Source organism: Anneissia japonica, unplaced genomic scaffold (assembly GCF_011630105.1).
Source record: "Anneissia japonica isolate Jap-2015-1 unplaced genomic scaffold, ASM1163010v1 scaffold1698_len283567_cov170, whole genome shotgun sequence".
NCBI lineage: Eukaryota > Metazoa > Echinodermata > Crinoidea > Comatulida > Comatulidae > Anneissia > Anneissia japonica.
In genome coordinates, this window is record NW_022747456.1 from 41,915 (window position 1) to 61,418 (window position 19,504).

At 36.4% G+C, this 19,504-nt stretch overlaps 2 protein-coding genes across 2 annotated transcripts; one reads left to right on the forward strand and one right to left on the reverse strand.

Moving 5' to 3' along the window:
- Positions 1–1,198: 1,198 nt before the first annotated feature.
- LOC117120487 (ADP-ribosylation factor-like protein 8B) lies at positions 1,199–6,529 on the reverse strand. Its single transcript, XM_033265503.1, has 6 exons — positions 6,407–6,529; positions 5,806–5,886; positions 5,326–5,399; positions 4,892–4,985; positions 4,541–4,679; positions 1,199–3,511 (listed from the first exon to the last, which is right to left on the reverse strand). The coding sequence occupies exons 1-6, from the start codon at positions 6,527–6,529 to the stop codon at positions 3,462–3,464; spliced, it is 561 nt and encodes a 186-aa protein (XP_033121394.1). The 3' UTR covers positions 1,199–3,461.
- A 293-nt stretch (positions 6,530–6,822) lies between these two features.
- LOC117120486 (dipeptidyl peptidase 1-like) lies at positions 6,823–18,915 on the forward strand. The gene is made up of 5 exons (XM_033265502.1): positions 6,823–7,089; positions 9,023–9,299; positions 10,574–10,726; positions 15,816–16,066; positions 18,005–18,915. Exons 1-5 carry the CDS (start codon positions 6,918–6,920, stop codon positions 18,499–18,501), a joined length of 1,350 nt encoding a protein of 449 aa, XP_033121393.1. The 5' UTR covers positions 6,823–6,917; the 3' UTR covers positions 18,502–18,915.
- The last annotated feature ends 589 nt before the right edge of the window (positions 18,916–19,504 follow it).

A 19,504-nucleotide genomic window follows, 5' to 3' on the forward strand; every position in this document is an offset into this window, starting at 1 on the left:
GACAGCAATTTTTTGTAGTCTGCAACAACCCTTAGTGTGCAACCTGCCTACGCATCTTTTGCTAGAAAACCACTTGTATTTACAACCTGGCACTGATAATTTGTAAAAAGCATTATTGAATATATATAGCAATTCCAAGATTGTGCATAGCATTTTTTTCTGCAGTGATAATGAATGATTATTAAAGAAAGAAATGACACTTTTCAATAAGAAAGTCTCAATGATGCGTCTTTTTCAACACTAAAACTATTTAAGAAAAACAATGGTTTATGTACATGTAGGGAGCATTGTATGTGTGAACTCGATGTAAAAAGCATTGTGCAATTTTTGGTCCAAAACATTGGATAACAACTTGACTTTGACTGTTTTTAAAAAAGTTTTCGGGACTTTTTTTGCACCAAGCCTCTTTTACAGTCAGGCCTGGCTGAAGACTGAGTGGTTAATTCTAGGCAAATAATTGCGTTGCATTTGTTTGTAATGCGATGGTAAATCAAACGCTGCTTAAGTCAATAACTTGATACTAATATTTTATTATACTTTTTGAATAATTATCTTACTATAGAAGTTTGCTTCCTGTCTTATTTGTTGTCAATTTTCTCTTAGTAAAAATTTTATTTTTTTAAGTACGGTACTGTACTAGGAATGTTAATATTCAACCACCAATTTCATCAATTTGAATATATTAAAATATACTATGCCACTACCATGCCACTTTATATTTCCTTGACAATAAACAGCTGAAGCTAAACCAAAAATACAATTTTTTATTTTGTAAATTTGGCTGTTGAAACAGATTATATTGATCTGTCTCTCACTGCTTTTTGTGAGTTTATTGGGCTTTAATAATAATAAATCATTCAAATTTTATGTTTGCATTGTGGATGAAAAAATGCAAGCAACGTTCACAGAGAAATACTGTATATACTGGCCTATAAGACGATCCACGTATATGACCCTCAGTTTTGAAAATATTTTTGTATGTCGGGCGTATAAGATGGCACCGGTTTCATTGTTGAAATTCCTACTTTCTGCTGCTTTTTATGGTTTTGAATACTGAACCTAGCTGGCTAAAAACACAAACAAATGTAGGGCCAATCTTAAGATAATAGCTTCATTTCAGTAGTAAATGATTGTATTAATACAGTGCCTTGTTGAATGCAGTAAGGTACAAGAGAAGAAAAAAAAACCCAAAATCTGATCCCATATTCATAAGTCTATATTTGAAATAAATTTTGCATCAAACATCAAAAACAAGTATGAAATTAACACACTTTCAAGTGTTCTCATTTTTCATATATACATACTGGAAACGACTTCTGTAGGTTCTCTTTCACTATTTTGAAGAATAGAAAAATTTATAATTGATACTACAACCAGCTAGCATGCTATCTGAATTGCAAGTGCTTTCAGTTCAGTCTAAAAACACATTCTTGGTATTGTCTGGTTTCATAGAAATACTGTACTCAACAGCTACAAACGAAATTAACATTACAGTCAGCAACACCCTTAATCATACAATTACATTTTTTCATCTGAATTATAATATTTATATGCAAGGGTAAGTTGGGAATTTCTAAATCTAAAGTTTACCAAAATACTGGTATTGTAATTATACTTGTTATAGTGATCTATTTTTAATGAATTTTAATCTAAAAAACATGACATTGATTACGGTAATGACTTATTTATACTGTTATGTTAATAAGTTCTTCAAGTACCAGACGTGATACACGCTTTGTCAGTCAAGAGCTTCCAATGCTGGCTATATTTCGCCCAAACTTTAATAAAAACTTAATAAATTAAATACATTTATTACATTGTTTTAACTCCTCTTTGCGTAAAACCTGATTTTAAATCCAAATACAGGTACTACTTATGATTACCTTCATTAAATCCCACAATGACAAATGTTTTGATTATATCATCTACACAACTACAGCTTAACCCCACTCAGCATAAATTTCGTGTCACAGGGGAAGGAATTTAAATCAAGACAAATGTACGATCCTATTCTACATAATGATTGCTAATTACTTTTAACCTTTTTGAAAGCATATAAATGTATTGAAAATACGTCGATACAGTCTTCAAATTATTGTGAGTGTTTATATAGAGAAATGTATTCTTAATACACATAACCTAAATAAATTACTTACTTTCTAGTATATGGTACGAAACTTTACCTAAGTACAAATGCAGGCATATTAAACAAATTAAAATGCATGCAATAAATCCCCAAGTTTATGGATAAATGATATTTAAATGTTTATATCTGTAATTGCTTTTGAATAGCGCAGCGCACTGAATCTAAAAACACCCAAAGTTTCTGTGGCATCATTTATTTGAAGTAGGCCAAGCTATTAATAGAATAAACAGTGAATCCATATGCAAGTGTTTTGTACCAGTGAAATGTAGAATTTTAATCATTGAGCATAGATAAACATGCAATTGGTCCAGGCCCCATGTCGGAAAGCCTCGACACTGACAGGGAAGGAGCAAACCATTTTGTCAAACACTGCTTTGAAAAAGCATTTTTACAGCCATTTCCGGGTATCTCAAGGTCCATATATTAAGAATTTACTCCAGCCATGGTGGGGCTGTGGTGGATGTTTCCCCTATCAGGACATTTTACCCCCTCAGCGATGAATCTGTTGCCTTGGGACATAGACTAATATGTTAATTCCATATACTTTTGAAACTTGCATCAGGAACATCATTATCGGACAAAGTTTTTTCAGAATATTGACGCATTCACATCACCGTCGGCAGGTGTATACATCTCGCGTTAAAAGGTGTAATTAGTGCGCTGCGCTATTGCCTACTATTTTAGTAAGTAATCAGGGACTTAATATTAACATGACTAGAATGTTCTTAGGAGTGCCTTATGCTACAGTGCTTGCAAAGGAATTTCAAGGGTCTATTAACATCTGGTTTGGACTTTTTTTTTATGCAAGCGAACCTGATGGAAGATTTTTGTTCAGACGATTTGCGAGTTGTCATATACCAGTAAAACAATTAAAAAAAATTCTAGGTATACAATAAATATTTAATCAGTTACTACAGTAACACTCACAACATTAATTCACTTAATAAATTTTCAACCATGTTGAATTTTTTGCTTTTGAATATCCTTAATTTCTTCTTGCACTTGTTTGGTTTGCTCTGATAGACCTTCCAAAACAAGAATGCAACATAAAACCTGGTGAACATAATGTTTTTATTAACTAACGCATCAGATTCTGTTGCTGATGATAGGTCCCTTTAAGTTCGTACACATCACGTTTGTGTGCTGGGCGTGACGATTTGAGAAGATGGTAATATATACAAGTGTTTTCTTCTGTACAACTACTCTTGACCAGAGCCTTGTCTTTCCAACGTCGATGTGTTACTTTAACAAAATTGTTGCTGGTCGACGTAGGATTCGGCTCGACCACTATGGAATGACTCTACCTGTTTCTTGCCTAATTTCCTCCAGTTTTTGAATGATTAATTAACCACTGCAATGTAATATCTAAAAGAGAAATCATCAATAGTTAAATCCTGTAATTGACCTTATTATAGCTGCTGGATGATGTTTGAAATAAAATAAATAAAATAATAATATTAATAATATTAGGATATATTCCACGCCTTTTACCAAGGGATGCAAAGCGCTGCTGATGTTATTAATATTATCCCTGGTCATCGGATCAATAGTTTAACCCTGCACCAAGTGGAACCTCCTCCCCGTCCTTGGAAGTATTCCAGTCGTGCTTGCAATTTAATGCAGACATGGACTAATTATTTAATGCCGCATCAACCTACCAGCTACCCATTTCAGTGGCAGCTCCAGAATTCAGAATAGTAAGTGAGTAGCGCTTACTTCAATATAACATTGATAGGCTTTGAAATTTTAAACTTCAGTGGCAAAACAGGGAAGGGGGCCAACGGTACAAGCATGATTTGAAATTCCGACCTCAAAGTTGAGACTTAAACACAACCACTGCACCTTCCACTTGCACTTTAAATAATCAGATTAGTCTTGTTGGTACTGTATATTTTAATGCTCAATATTAGAATATAAATTTCAGGAAGTAAATCTGCACTTAAATAATGATTAGACCTATGCCACTTGACCTTTGATTCAAGTATCCATGTTGAGTAATACCAGCCTAGCAGATAGTGTTATAGACTCCAATGCAGCATGCATCGTTGTGCTCGGTTTTCATGAACTTAAGCCTCCCATCCCAATGCAGTGGTTGATTCAGGGAGGAGAATTTTCCCCCTGATTTTGCCACTTCCTGTCTTATTTTTGTAACAGAGAAAATACAAATATGCATACAAATACCAAATGTTACAATATTTCGTAATAGCATACACAGAACACAAATTATACCATTATTGGCTACATTTTACGTATTTATTCGAATAAACGCCCTGGGGAATTTTTTGGGGAAAAGGGTTTTGGATGCATTTGGATTAAATAATAAAATAAAATTAAATTAAACTTTAAAAACAAGACAATCCAACCCAACAATGAAAAAATCAGTAGTAAGCTTACCAATATTTTCCTTGTTTTTACATGATATTGAGTAACAACAAATCTCTCTGTCTTGAATCGCTGACAGGTTCATCCTTTCAATCAAATCTTTCTCATCCAATGCGTCATCTAAATCCTTCTTGTTACCGAGGACAAGTACCTAAAAACAAAAAAACAACAAAAATATCTCTATTTATTAAAAGTCATCTTAAGAGTGATGTTTTTAAATATAAATTTAAAGCATTTAACCATCCCATTACTACACTGTTTACATTCCCCAATACAATTTTATTTTTTTTCCCCTCCTCCATCTGGATTTTTTGGCAAAACTATTTGCTAAAATAAGAAAACAAAATTTTAATTTATACTCACTGGTATTCCTTGTAGCTGTGGTTTGTCTAAGAGGTTATGTAGCTCATTCCTGGCAGCTTCCAACTTTTCGTGATCAGCTGCGTCTACCATGTACCTGCAGATTAAGGAATTGTAAGTAGTGGTTATGGCAAAGGATGTTAGTGGTCTTATAATAGCAAAGCCTACAGTATTTGAAAAATTACTGGGGTGAAAAAGAAGTATGATTTAAAGTTATCTTTCTTGAATATGTAAGCAAGTAATGGTTATGATAGGGATTTTAATAGTTTTATTGGCATACCGTAGGTACATCTATTTGAAAAAAAGATTGGTGTAAAAAAGATGTATGATTTCCTTGAATTTGTATCAGCATGGAATTTGGAGGGCAAAAACACGGTCAAACTAAAAAAATTATTTTTACAATTCTCTGTCGTATGTCATAATGCATATTTACTTACACTATACAATTAACGCCTCTACAATATCGTTCCCACATACTCCGGAACCTGGGCTGGCCGCCAATATCCCATAACTACAATAAAAGACATTTTCTTGGTAATTTATAAACTTAGAAATTAGATCTTCATCTTAAATATTGAATTGTGGGTAATTAGAAACAAAAGGACGTCGGTGTACAAAGTGTTGCTGACAGCTTAAGACTCAAAATGCATGTACGAAAAAAAACATTTCTAGGGTGGGAGGGGCACAATTCACTAGTGCACGTCCACTCTCCCAGACTTTCAGTTTCAGGGGTCGGAACGTCTGCTGGATGTGCAAAAATTATAAACATCTCTTTTTAAACAGAGGTCAAAGGTTGAGTGAGTTACAAAGACAAACAGAGGTCAAAGGTTGAGTGAGTTATAAAGACAATGCACATCCCATGATTTTTTTCAAACTGTAATCCAAGAAGCAAATATTGGTTGATTTATGAGCTTTACCTTTATAGTCACATGCCCCTTGGTCACTTTACGCATGTTGAATCCTACAGTCGGGATCATGTCCTCACAAAAGTTCCCAGACTAAAATTACAAAGTCAAATAATAAATATTGTTTTAATAATTCCCTCTGAATAAACAACAATAATTATACATATAAAATAAAACAAAAACATAAGATAGGCACCAGTTTGGCTAATCATTAATTATCCGGCACCAACTGTCCTCTCGCGATGGCGATAACTGTCTTTATTTATTAATTTGACTGTATTTTTATATATTTGAATTTACGCTAGTTTTGGGTTGCTATTTTATATCATTCAATTTATTCAAAAATGTTTTTGTTTTATTGATGAAAAATGAATTATCAGAACGTATGTATCGGGGCCTAGTCTATAGCCATCATCTAATGGAAATGACTCTATGCTTGAGCTATAAAAATTATTAAGCCTAAGCCTAGGCTTGTGAGTTAGTGACTGTTTTGTGGGCTTGTCCTCATCCCGGGTAAACAGCGTAATTTCGCTGTGGATCATAACGTTGTTTCCCAGCAGCCAGATAAATCGCTGGCCTAGCCTGTGCTTATCGTCAATCCAGGATTTCTTACCGCAATAACGTTAACGAAAGTTGTTTTTCCTGAATATTGGAGGCCGACAAGCGTCAATTCCATTTCCTCTTTCCAAAAAAGGCTTTTTAACCAGTCCAGAATCCCTCTAAAAAACGACAGCATGTTTGTAATGTTCCTACGTTTTACAATACCGAACAACAATTGCAGCAAAGGCTGTACAACAAAAAGGTACTTCCTGCAGCCGTACTATCATGTGATGATATGAATCAGATTGAGATCAGCTGAAAAAATGATTTCAGTATTTAAAATGTTTACAGCTATTTTAAAGTAATATAGTTTTCCATTTTAATCACTAATCGACCGTTTATTTACTTTCATATTTATGTAAATATTTAAAGAATTTTCTATTTTTAATTAGTTATTCTTATGTGGGATAAAATTAACATCTGAATTGAAATCCCGTGACCGGTCATAACGCAGAATACACACACATGTTGTTAAGTTGTTTGTCCTTCCGAGCTCCGCCGTGTTGACGATTATTTTAGTCGTGATGGAGGTTTTGTACAGTCTAACATTTCTACATCTGCAAGTTTTTCTGTTTTGTTTGGCTGTAGTAAACGCAGACACACCAGCAGATTGTAAGTTCGATGATATAGTGGGAAAATGGAAGTTTTCTGTGGGTAAAGGTGGATTTGACAACACTTTAAATTGCACAGATCCAGGTAAGTAAAGTGCCCTCTTGCTGCTAGGCTGGGCTAGCACATTTTAATGAACTTGATCTTTAATTGTACCGGCCCCCCGGGCACGGGGCTGTGGGGACTTAGTCGGGAATGTAACTTACAAAACGGTTGCGTGCATGTGAAAGTCCCGGCCACCTCCCAGGAATGCGGGGCATCGTTTTAACGTACATCCCACCTAAGTCCCCGCCACCTACCGCCCGGAAAATATTTCAGACAGCGTAGTCTGACCTGGTAAAATGCACCATGATAAACATACAGAGCAAGACAAAAACAATTTGAAGGTGGTCCTACACCTGTATCAGAGAAGCACGTACGTATGCGTATCACTAGGCAGATTTTCATGGAAATTTGGAAAAGTGCTAATTGATTGATCATGGAAAAAGAAAATTGATTGAGTGATTTAACTGATTGATATAATTTATTCAGTATCATCAAAACAGAAATTAAATAAGAAAATTAATAAGTAAAGTAATAGATAGACAGATTTTTTTGTGCCATGGCTCACTGCTGGTGTTTTTCTTGATGCAAACTAGGTCAAATACACGGTTCACAAATTTTAACTCAACACACTCACATCACCTCGGTCTCTGTTGTTCTGTGGTGGAGGTTCAAATTTCGTTATGTAATTTATACCGTTCCATGATGGTAAGCCTAGAGTACCGGTAGGCGATTTTTTAATTACCAAACACACAGCAATTGCTGAATGCCAAGTGTAGGAGACTTGCTAGGTAGGGTCAGATCATTTGACAGCACTACATCAGAAACCCCGGCTACTCTTACATCATTCCTGGCACTTTTGATGCCAGTTACATCTACGGGTGAATTATAGGTACGTTCTGGCACTACGTGGACACAACTATGTGTATGTCCCGGCTCACTAACGGCCAGTGCCCCGCTATGACCCAGGGGGTGGGGGGGCTGGACTACAATTGACAAGTGCATAATAATGATATCTGTACAGTAATTAATACAGGCCAGAATCTAGGGTAGGCCCTAGCCTAGGAATACATATTCTTTAGATGTTTTCTTTTACTCTTTTGTTTTTAGGCCGAAGGCCAAGGAATGCCAGGTCGCGAGAAAAAGTCCTGTTACTGTGACAGGAATTGAACCCAGGACCCTGGGATTGGAAGGCAAGCATCTTTACCCACCAAGCTATTCAACTCCACTCCATGTGATATTTGGCAATTTATAAGGGAGTTGAATACAATTGATTTAATGATAATAATAATAAATAATAAAGTTCTCAACAGAACAAGTGGTTGTCATTGACTACCAGAGTAGTTGACAAGCTTCAACTGTGCAAAACACAAGGACCCTAAAAAAAAAACCATGTTAGCTGATCTTATATTTCACTTTCACATTAATTGTTTTTGTTTTTGTTTTCTATTTTAGTATTAGCTAACTGTCTAATTACTTATCCTTTCTTTTACTTTCATTCTATGCTTCCTTAACTTTCCGTGATTCCTATTTACCTACCTTTTCTTTCTTTCGCCTTCATTTTCCTTTTAATTTCCTTTCCTTTTCTTTCCGCTTTTTTCAAATGCCGCCTTATGCATTATTTCTTTAGCTTTAAATTACCTTTGTAATATTTCCTTATCTTTCTTCTTTTTCTTTGTTTCCTATGTATCCTTGATTTTTCTTGTATTTACTTTATTTCTTTTCTTTCCTTTTCATTTCTTATGCTTTTTCATATATATCTAATTTTATCTTATCTTATCGTTTCTTTCGTATCCTGATTCTTTCTTTCTTGTCCTTTTCTTTCTTTTTACCATTTCTTAAGTTGCTTTGAATAACCTTTCTTTTTCTTTCTTATAATTTGTTATTTTCATTCCTTTTTCTTTCTTATATTTACTTTTTTTTCTTTTTTTTTCTTTCCTTTAACTCATAATGACTTATTTTGTTTGTTGCAATTCAGCTGAAAAAGTGAAAGATGTGTCTGTTGAGCTGCTTTTTCCAGACGTAGCAGTTGACCTCGACTACGGCCACAAGGGTCACTGGACGTTGATCTATAACCAAGGCTTTGAGGTCGCCTTAAACAACAAGAAATATTTTGCATTCTCAAAGTATATAACGGACAAGGCTGGCAAGACGCAGAGCTTCTGCAATGAAACCTTACCGGGCTGGGTACATAATATTGATGGCAAGGATTGGGCTTGCTATGTAGGCAAGAAAGAGGAAACTATCGCAACTCCGTAAGTACCGCCGCTACTAACTTCCAAGACAGGCGTTGGCCCCCATTACGCAAATCTTTAGCCAACAATTGATTTTTCCGGAGTATCGGTCTCAGCTGACCAATCAGAACAGGGCAAAGAATGTGTGCGTGTCCAACAAACCCATGTGTTGTGCCACAAACACATATGTTTATGTACATTGCAGGGGCAGATCCAGGATTTGAGAGAGGGGGTTGCAAATGTTTCCAAAAAAAACCCAAAATGAAAGGGGGTCCGACTTTTGAGGAGTCTTTTAATGACCTTTCAGTTCTTCAAAATTCAAGGCTCTTCCCCCCCCCCTCCCCTCTTGAAATAGTTCAGGTAATTTTATCTAATTCTTTAGGCCTATACATAGACAAAAAAAATCAGACATAGACAATATATTATTATATTCCAACAATATTGAGTAGTTAGATATTTGGTTTTTCTTCCATGTATCGATGAACCGATGTGCCTGAAGAACGCACTTTCGTACATAAATTATTACGTCGTCGAACTAAAAACGTGTGTAGTTTATTTAATTGAAGGTCAGTTAGGCTAAGCCTAGTTTGTCCGATGTGCCAACATATGCCTATGTGAGGTTAGCATGCCTTTTGTAAACAAGGACCCAGTAGTATTTTGTTACGTTTCTTCACAGAGGGGGTTCGTCTAAACCCCGTAAACCCCCCTCCCCGGATCCGCCACTGCATTTACTCTATTGCAGTAGTGGAACCTTAGCAGCAGTGTCCCAAGGAGCGTCACTCTAGCAGAATGAAACATTCTTTATAAAAGTCATTTTTTTTTTTGGCAGTGGCTATTTTACACCAGTCTTATACAAATTCTTCTGATTGGATGTTATAACGTTTTTTTAAATATAAATATTTATTTCTTAAATTATTTTTTTTTATATGAGTTTTAGTTTACAGTATTTTAATTTCCTTTTTGGACAATCCTACACAAAATGCTTTTTTGGTATTGTCTTATCTTATTTCTATCACTCATTGTTGCAGAAATGTTCATAAAAAAAATAAATATTTATTTCTTAAATTATTTTTTTTTATATGAGTTTTAGTTTACAGTATTTTAATTTCCTTTTTGGACAATCCTACACAAAATGCTTTTTTGGTATTGTCTTATCTTATTTCTATCACTCATTGTTGCAGAAATGTTCATAAAAAAAAAAACTCCAAAAATAATCTTGATTATTATGAATACAGTGATGATGTTGGTTACAACCAAGACATATATTAATATGAAAATTTTATTTTAAACAATAGTGAGAAGAAAACATTCTATAGAAATAACTTGGAGTTCGTTAAGAAGATTAATTCGGCCCAATCATCATGGACTGCTGGGTTGTATCCAGAACATGAGAAGTACACGCTGGAACAAATGAAAAACCGTGCTGGAGGCAGTACTTCGAAAGCTAGGTATGTACATTAGTATATCTAACTACACACAGCAAATTTTAAAATGAGCCTGTTTAAATTTTTATTGCAGTCACACGCTAAAGGGAGCTAAGTTTTTTATTTCGACATGCTAAGCAACTCTTTTCTTTGGCCTTGTGATGTCAGACCAAAAAAAAAAAAATTACTTTTTCAAACAGAAATATTTTGGGGCATAATCCCAGGTCACCTACAAACCATTTTGGCTGCATTCTCTAGATTTGGGGGGGGGGGTGTTATGACCCTAGACTCCACCAGACTTTGCCTCTAGACCGTGCCCCCCTAATGTCTGTCCTAGGCCCAGAGCTGGTGATGTTATTCAGTTATAATGGTTCATATTATCCTTGAATGAATTTTTGTACTGTATATGCTGTCAGGGGAGCCTAGACTTAGAATGAACATAAAAATACAAAAAGACTCAGCAGTATATAAGATAAAGTAATTGTCTGGAATGAACAATGAACAGTTAAAAACAGAAATAGACATATATTTTTACTTTAGGCCTGTAAAATAAATTATGAAAAAAACAGTTTATTCAGGAGACTTTCTGTTTCATATCTGAGGGCATCGCAGTATTTAAAACTAAATTTCCTGTTTAGTGACTTTGAGAATTTGACAAATTATCTAATGAATATTTTCGACTTCAATAAATATTGCCGCCATTTTCAAACATGTCCCTTTCTAACGTGACTGCGAACAAGTTTTAGTCGGCCATGAAAGACAGAACCCACTGCATCCAAAATGTACATTTGAAATATCCAAGTAAAATAGGAAATTAATAAATTTAAATAAAAGTATCATTGCAGTTAGCAATCAAAAACTTCACCGAATTGGGACATTCATTTATAAATCTTTCACTTTAAATCAATTTAAACGTTACAGTTACAGGTATTGTATGAAATGTTGGTGCCAACAATTTCAAGTTTAATTTGATGGTACTTAATGAATTAAGACAATTTTGAATATTACTATGTGCCCTATTTAAGGCCATGTTTCCATAGCACTTACAATTTCTCCGATGATTTCTCCAATAAACTATCTTAAAATTCCCTCAAATATTTTATCCCACAATATTAGGCCAAAAAAAAAACTTGTTTGTTTGCCGTCATCCGCCGCCCCTTAAAATCCGAAAAATCAGGGGCGGGGTTTTTTTTTGTTGCTAAAATGTTTTTTTTTTTTTGTTAAAAAAAGTCGAATATGTTTTGCCATCGGCTTCTTAGCCCGCCCTCTACGTCCGTTTTACGCTGGGGAACAGTAAACTTTTTCTCTACTCGTGGCGTGGTCAGGCCTGCTCGTTGTGTGTTGGTAGGTAGCTGCAGCTGCACAATGTCGGTTGTTGCGATTTGCACCATATTTTTGGATAAAATAAAAGTAAGATCAGTTTTTTTACGTCTTAAGATGACGTTGACGTTCTCAGATGCGTTTATGTCTTTGAAAACTGGTACTGCGATTTGAAGATTTGCCAAGGATTAGAATAGAGTTTGCCAAGTTCATATTGCCAAGGATTCAAACGGACCATGGCACGAAGTCGAGCCAGATGAAGTTGTTGATGTCATGCAATCCTTATCTATGTCGCATGTGCAGTTTTACTCCAAAACTGCATTTGTTGTACCCGAAGCAGCAGCAGAAGTCAGAGAACAACAAAATGCATTTTCTGTATTGTATGAAGGTAGTAGGCGTAGAGCGCTACCATCCAAGAAATGTGTTGATGGTGAGTACAGAAATTTATTTATTTTTAGTTTATTTCATTTATTGTTTTATACTTTCCTTCTTTCGCGGGCTAACTAGCCTAGGCCTAGCCTAGCCTAAACGCACTGGTACCGCCTCCTCTCCTCCAAGTAAGTACTGTAGTCGTAGCCGTACTTACTTGGCCTAGGCCAAGAGTTAAAATGTACTCTAGGCGTAGTCTAGTGATAGACCTAGGTTAGGCCTGCATTGTTTCCTAGGCCGGTCATATTGCCTTGTCCTTAGGCCTGTGTCTCTAGGCCTAGAATTCTTATTTTACGAGAACGGTGAACAGACTTCTGTGTTCACCGTTTTCGTTACAGCGACGGTGGTTGACATTCGGCCTAGGCCTGGTCCATATTTTCAGTTTGTGCCCTTTTTTTCCTTTTCAATGTTAAAGTCAGAAAAACAAATCTGTTCACAGGCAGGGTGTTGAACCACCGAGAAAAAATGTTCAATGCTGTAATTGAAGAAATGGAGAAGAGAGACCTGTCGCTACCTGCTACACTTGCTGATACTGATGGGTACAACATTGCTTTGGTATGTGTAGTTTTTTTGAGTTTGTACAGTAATCATATTTTTTGGCTTAAGAAATGTCTTTTTTTCCAATATGCAATATTCTGAAGAAGTTGCTTTATTTTCTGATTATTTTTTGTTTGAACTATGCTGAGGAAATGTGCTCGACAACGACACTTTCTGAAATAGTTTTTATTTTAAGATTTGTAGTATTAATAATTTGCCTTCTACTCTGGAGGAATTGGCAACCCATTAACCTGCCGTTATTGTGGTGAAGACGGTGGATCAAGGCCGCAAGAACTTGTTATAAAATACAAAGTGGTCTTGCCCATTTGTGGTGAATGCCACAAGGAGGGTCGAGAATGCCCAAAGTCGCACCCATGTCATTAATAATGCAGGGATATGTAATATGATTGTAGGCTTATATGATGGCTTTGGCAACGTACACTTGTATATTCACAATAAAAATGTTTAAATGAATTAAAGAAAATTTGTGTTCATTCATTTCTTTATTGAAATTCAAACTTTCACAAAAAACTAAATAAAAAATCATACACATATGCTGAGATACCGACATGACCAATATCAAATGAAGCTGGTGAGCTTGACCAGGGAAATATATTCAGTTTATACTGTACATTTAAAAAAAAAAAAAAACAAAAAAAACTTTTTTATCCCACCCCTAATGACATTTACAAACATTTATAAAGACAGTTTTGGTATTTTTCTTTAAAAAAAAAAAATAATAAAAATAAAACTTTTTTCCACCCGCCCCTTCACTTAAATATTTACAATGTGACAGCAAACAAACCATTTTTTTTTTTAGGCCTTATCGACAACAATGCAAAGTGTTTAACACCAAAACATCTGTTTTGTTGAGCTAGCTGCTGACACTTTTTTTACACTGGATGGATAGGCATAGGCCAAGAACGAAATCGTTGCAATGTTGTCTCAGTGTACTACTACAGAGGGAGTGAGCAGACAACGTAAAAAAATTGAAAGCTGTGTTTGGTGTGCTTGCGGTACAATAAACAAGAGGTAGCCTAGTTAGCCTAAAGCCCAGCGGGCATCGTCAACATCGAACGCAGCCTTTTCAGGCTTAAAAATATTTAATAAGTATAGTTGATTAGCCTAGGCCAGTACCTATAGGCCTACTAACTACAGCCTTCTAACTACCCAAATGAATTCTTTGTATGCTGGCCTTGATTTGACATTGATCAAAGGTTATTTATTTTCGCATTTGGAGCTTTTTCCAATAAATTATCTGATTCTCGGATTTTTTGGGCCCCACTTCCGCTGCAAAAAATAACAAAATGGCCGTTTTCTGATAATTTATCGGATAATAAGTCCTGCGGAAACACATACATTCACCAGTTGTCAAGTCATCCACATATTTCTACACATTCCGTTACCGCCTCTAACATCCTCAAGTGCATCTTTTATGGTTTGTCTTTGTGAAATGAAATCAAAAGCATAAAAACGAAAGGTTCACTGATTGATTTCAGATAAGAACGTATAATACGTATTGAACGTATTAAGTATTGAAATGTACTTTTCTCTATAATGATAGTATTTTCTGATATATAAACAGATCAGTATTTGTCCCCTTTCGTTGTATTGTTGTTTACTGTTTGAAGTAATGTTTGCGTTTGTCGGAGGTTGAATCTTGGCCAGAGTGGGCTGTTCTTCCGTCTTATTACTATTGAGAGTGCAGCTTAGCTCAGTCGGCTAATCTGGTGGTAGCCACTATGTGTGCGCTGAACCGTGGAGACCTCTAGGTCCCCAGTTCAATTCCCATTGCTGCCTCTCCTTGTGTTTCAGCTAGAGGGCTGAAATACAAGTTACACGGTAGCGCACCGTCTTTCGGATGAGACATTTAAGCCGTTGGTCCCGTGTGCATTATGGCCCATGTGCACGTTAAAGAACGCAGTACACCTTTTGGAAAAGAGTAGGGGATTGTCTCCCGGTGTACTGCCCAATCACCACCAGAAGGACCCCACTGGAAATAAGTCTTCTTCTAGACTTTCGTAGGCTATCCTTGGTGTTTACACCGAATAAATCCAATCCAATCCAATCCAATCCAATACAACAGGTTACAGTATAGCAGTCAGGGTTCAAATTTCCTCAAAATGCTGCATCAGCAAATAGTTGCTGTCGGCTATGTATTTATTATTCTTTTTTTATACTGAATATTCACTTTCAATACATAGTACTGATTTCCAAAGAGGTTCAGTTCTTAACTAGAAAACTTTTAAAAGCAGATATATAACCAAAAAAGAGCAACTAACTTAACTAAAAATTGAAAAATAGATTTAAAAGGAACAGAGGAAGAAACTTAGGAAAATAAAATATTTAAATAATAAATATGGATATGCAAGGTAAGAGAAAATCAGATTAAATTAAGATGTATTTGAATATAGAATGCTTAAAATTTGAAAGTGTCATAGATTTAAAGTTTGTTTTAGTATGATCCGGGAGTTTATTCCATAAATTAGTAGATCGCTATGGCTTTACCACAGCAATATATTCTTCTTCTACAGCAACAATCAACAGTTTTTATAGTTTTTTAAGGGTAAAATCAGTTGCTAGGCCTAAGCTTGGGTTAGGCAACTTGACAGCTAATGTCTCGCTGTCGATCCAGGGATTTACTGTACCAAAGCAGTGCAAGGTCCTCTCTGCGGTACTATTGAGAAATTTAAACACTGCTAGTACAGTATTAATATTTTTATTATTATTTTTGTAATTTTTTTGTAATAGATATATTATTATTGCATTATTAAATATTATTATTATTATATTATTAATAATATTATCATCATTATTAATATTTCAGTCGTCCATTGACTGCTCAAGTATCTCAGGAAGTAGCGAAGTTGGCTGAAACACTACCTTCAGAGTTTGACTGGAGGAATGTCGCTGGTCAAAACTTTGTCACACCTGTACGTAACCAGGCACAGTGCGGCAGCTGTTATGCGTTTGCCTCGATGGCTATGTTGGAGGCCCGCTTGAAGATCGAAACAAATAACACCGTCAGTAAGGTTTTCTCGCCGCAAGATGTGGTTGACTGCAGTGAGTACTCCCAGGGTAAGTGTGCTATTATACAAATAATGACTTCTCACGAGAGGAACCGTGAAATCTATTGTTGGAGATGAAGTGGAGACCGTAGCCTACTAGGAAGATAGGCTACGATTTCCACATCACCGAGGTGATATAGATTTCACCGTTCCCCGAATCTAGAGCAGTCAATGTTTGTTATAATATAACTCATACATACAGTAGATCGTACGAGACCTAAAAAAATAATAATAAAAAGATTATACACCAAGTAGACATAGGCTTACTTCCTGAGGCTATGCGATCAAAGGCCAATCTCTCTCGGCATCGTAGAGGTCGTGTCTTCTTTGGTGGCGGCCTAGAGATTACATATCGCGACGTCAAAAATAGTACTATCATTTAGATTGATAGTACTTTTGAACTATCATTCAAACCTATGTCATAAGAGCGATGGTTGAAGTTATTGCCTGCTTCATCAGTTTACTAAAATCTATGTACCGTACTTCCTCGGGTATCGTCCCACCTTCGGTATAATCCCACCCCCGACTTTACGCCCAACTCCGCGTACAGGCATTTCCCGGTCAAAGACCCTGGGTATAGTTTAGGTGAGATGGCCTATGTCTAGGTCGGCAAATTTAACAAATGCTCACAAAATATAATTCCGAAATTCTTGTTTTTTACTGTCACTAAAATAAACAAGCTCTGCAGCTAAAAATAAGCAACACTGCTGTCAGTCCCTAAAGAGACACGCCCAGTAGGCTTATCAGATCGTCAATTCACAGCATCAAGACTTGCATGTTCCACACAGACTCTGGCTGCTAAAAATAACTTGCTGTACATCATGCATTACAATTGGACGGTCTCCACATGCGATGGTGATAGTTGGATTGGTTGTTGCTAGGCAAAAAATAAATTACGTCAAGAAAGTTTAGGCAAATTCTGGCCTAGCTCGAGGTAAGACCAAGATATGGCCTCTCTAGCTAGGTGCTAATAGGCCTACTAATTAGGGTGTTCTCTTCCCTTTGACGTTCGAGTAAACTCTGATTTCTTCACCTGAATATAGTTTTTGATAGGCCATTGAATCCTATGGCAGTAACATTGTTCTAATGCTTCTGCCACCTCACAAAACGATCGTCATTTTCGTTCTGTTCATGCACACGGGAATCCCCGGGTATAATCCCTCCCCCTAAAATCGGGCCAATTTCGCGTTTATTGGTGGAGGGGTGGGATTATACCCGGGGAACTACGGCATGCGGTATATAAAAAAATATATATTACATGTACTTAGTTTTCTCGATCGTACAAAACATGCGCTAGGAGAGGCTGTTGACATTGTGTGTGCGCTTGTAAAATATTAAAATATGATGATTTGGAAATGTACGTTTTTGTGCCTAGTCAGCCAAAATTTACCGTTAAGCTTTCCATAGTTATCATACCAAAACTCACTCAATCATTCAAACAAACTGTACCAATGGTTGCAGCAAAGAAGGTAACACTAGGAAAATATCTCATAACTCTCATTGTCACTGTGCGCTGAATTGCATATTGCATGGTCCGTGACTACTGTAGCAGTCGTTGAGAGACAGATACAGTAGTTGTTTTCATGTTTCATCATTCCACAATGGGTGAATTGAAACATAGAATTGGGGTAACCGCTGCTTTCGAAAAATGCTGTGGGTTCTTCAAATTGCACACTAAGCCAGGTGTGTACAATAGATTTCCCATTTTAAGCATTTATCTGAGAAGACGTGGGTCTACCAACCCAGCCCGGGGCCTATCAGCAACTCTATTCAGTGACGATGTTAAGTCTGTAGTTAACAGCGCCCCCTGCATTACCGTTCAGTCATTTGACTTGCCCAAGAAGTCTAGAAGCTGGTGTTCATCATTGTAAATATTTGAAATCTATATTATTTTTGTTAAATTAACAATTTAGTATATTGACAGTATCATTGTTATATTTTGATATAGGGTGTTCAGGAGGCTTTCCTTACTTGATAGCGGGGAAGTATGCCCAAGATTTTGGAGTTGTTGAGGAGTCCTGTTCATCGTACACTGGTAAAGACGGCAAATGTGTCCCAAACAAATGCCAGCGTTACTACTCAGCCGATTACTCATACGTGGGTGGCTTCTACGGTGCATGTAACGAGGCATTGATGCGTATCGCCCTCTTGAAAAACGGCCCACTAGCTGTAGGCTTCGAAGTGTTGGACGATTTCTTCAACTACAAACATGGGATCTATCAACACACAGGCCTACAAGATAAATTCAACCCATTTGAGACCACTAATCATGCGGTCCTTGTGGTAGGCTACGGTACTGATGCGACAACTGGCTTGAATTACTGGTCTGTTAAGAATAGTTGGGGGCCTACCTGGGGGGAGAATGGCTACTTTCGAATTGTACGAGGAGCCGATGAAGTTGGAATAGAAAGTATGGCAGTAGAAAGCTTCCCTATCATTCCTTAAACTTTTAATCATGTATTAATACAATTTTTTCGCTGTCTTTCAAAGCAAGATAATGTTGTCTATGGATTTATATAATGTCCATAACTCATTTCTTACTATTTACCATAGTACTCAGAGAAATATATATATATAGTCATAATTTGCCTCTAAAGTTATATCTCCAGTATATATGAAAATGTATAGGAGTGTGTATAATTCCATTAGATTGTAACAAATTGTAAGGTATATAGATTTTTTGCGACAGAACAGGACATATAAAACAGTTTTGTAATATCAGGAATAAACAACTTAAAAACTTAATGATTAAGTATGTTTTTTACATTATGAAAATATGCCAAAGACTTTATCATCAGTAAATTTTTGTCAAATCTGCTTTAGAAAAAAAATAAATGCATTTTTTTGTGCTAAAGCTCATTTGCTTTTTATATGATTTAACAAAACTGATCATTGTATACCAGTGGCAGAGCCTGGAATTTGAAATAAAGAGGCCCAGGGAGGGATTTGATAGAAGAGTGTCTATGTTTATGATTATGGCACCTCAGATGACCAAAAATGGCACTTTCAGACTTCTTAAAATAAATAAACTGGCCACCCCCTACCCCTTTCATTGAATCCGCCACTCTTAAAATCCGCCCATATTTAAGTGTGACAATATGTTGTCTATAACAACAATCGTGGCTAACTATCCCCAACCTGTGGCCATGTCCAGAATTCTACAACAAATTGGAGATGGTCGTGCACAGTAGTGGCACCAGTGGGGAATTCCCATCAGCAGGCCAAGAGCTGCCCCACCCCCACCACCGGCCAGAGTTCGTCAAGCAGTTAGACGAAGGAAAAAAACCTATGCCAAGCCAACAAATTTCCGGCCATCCACATGTCTCTATTTTTTAAAAAACAAATCTCATTTGGGGTAAGTGGGAGGAAGTTATAATTTCGGTGGGGGAGGGGGAAAGGCCCCCGACGAGGGCAAGGTCGCCGACGAGAGCAAAGTGAGCGTGGTCGA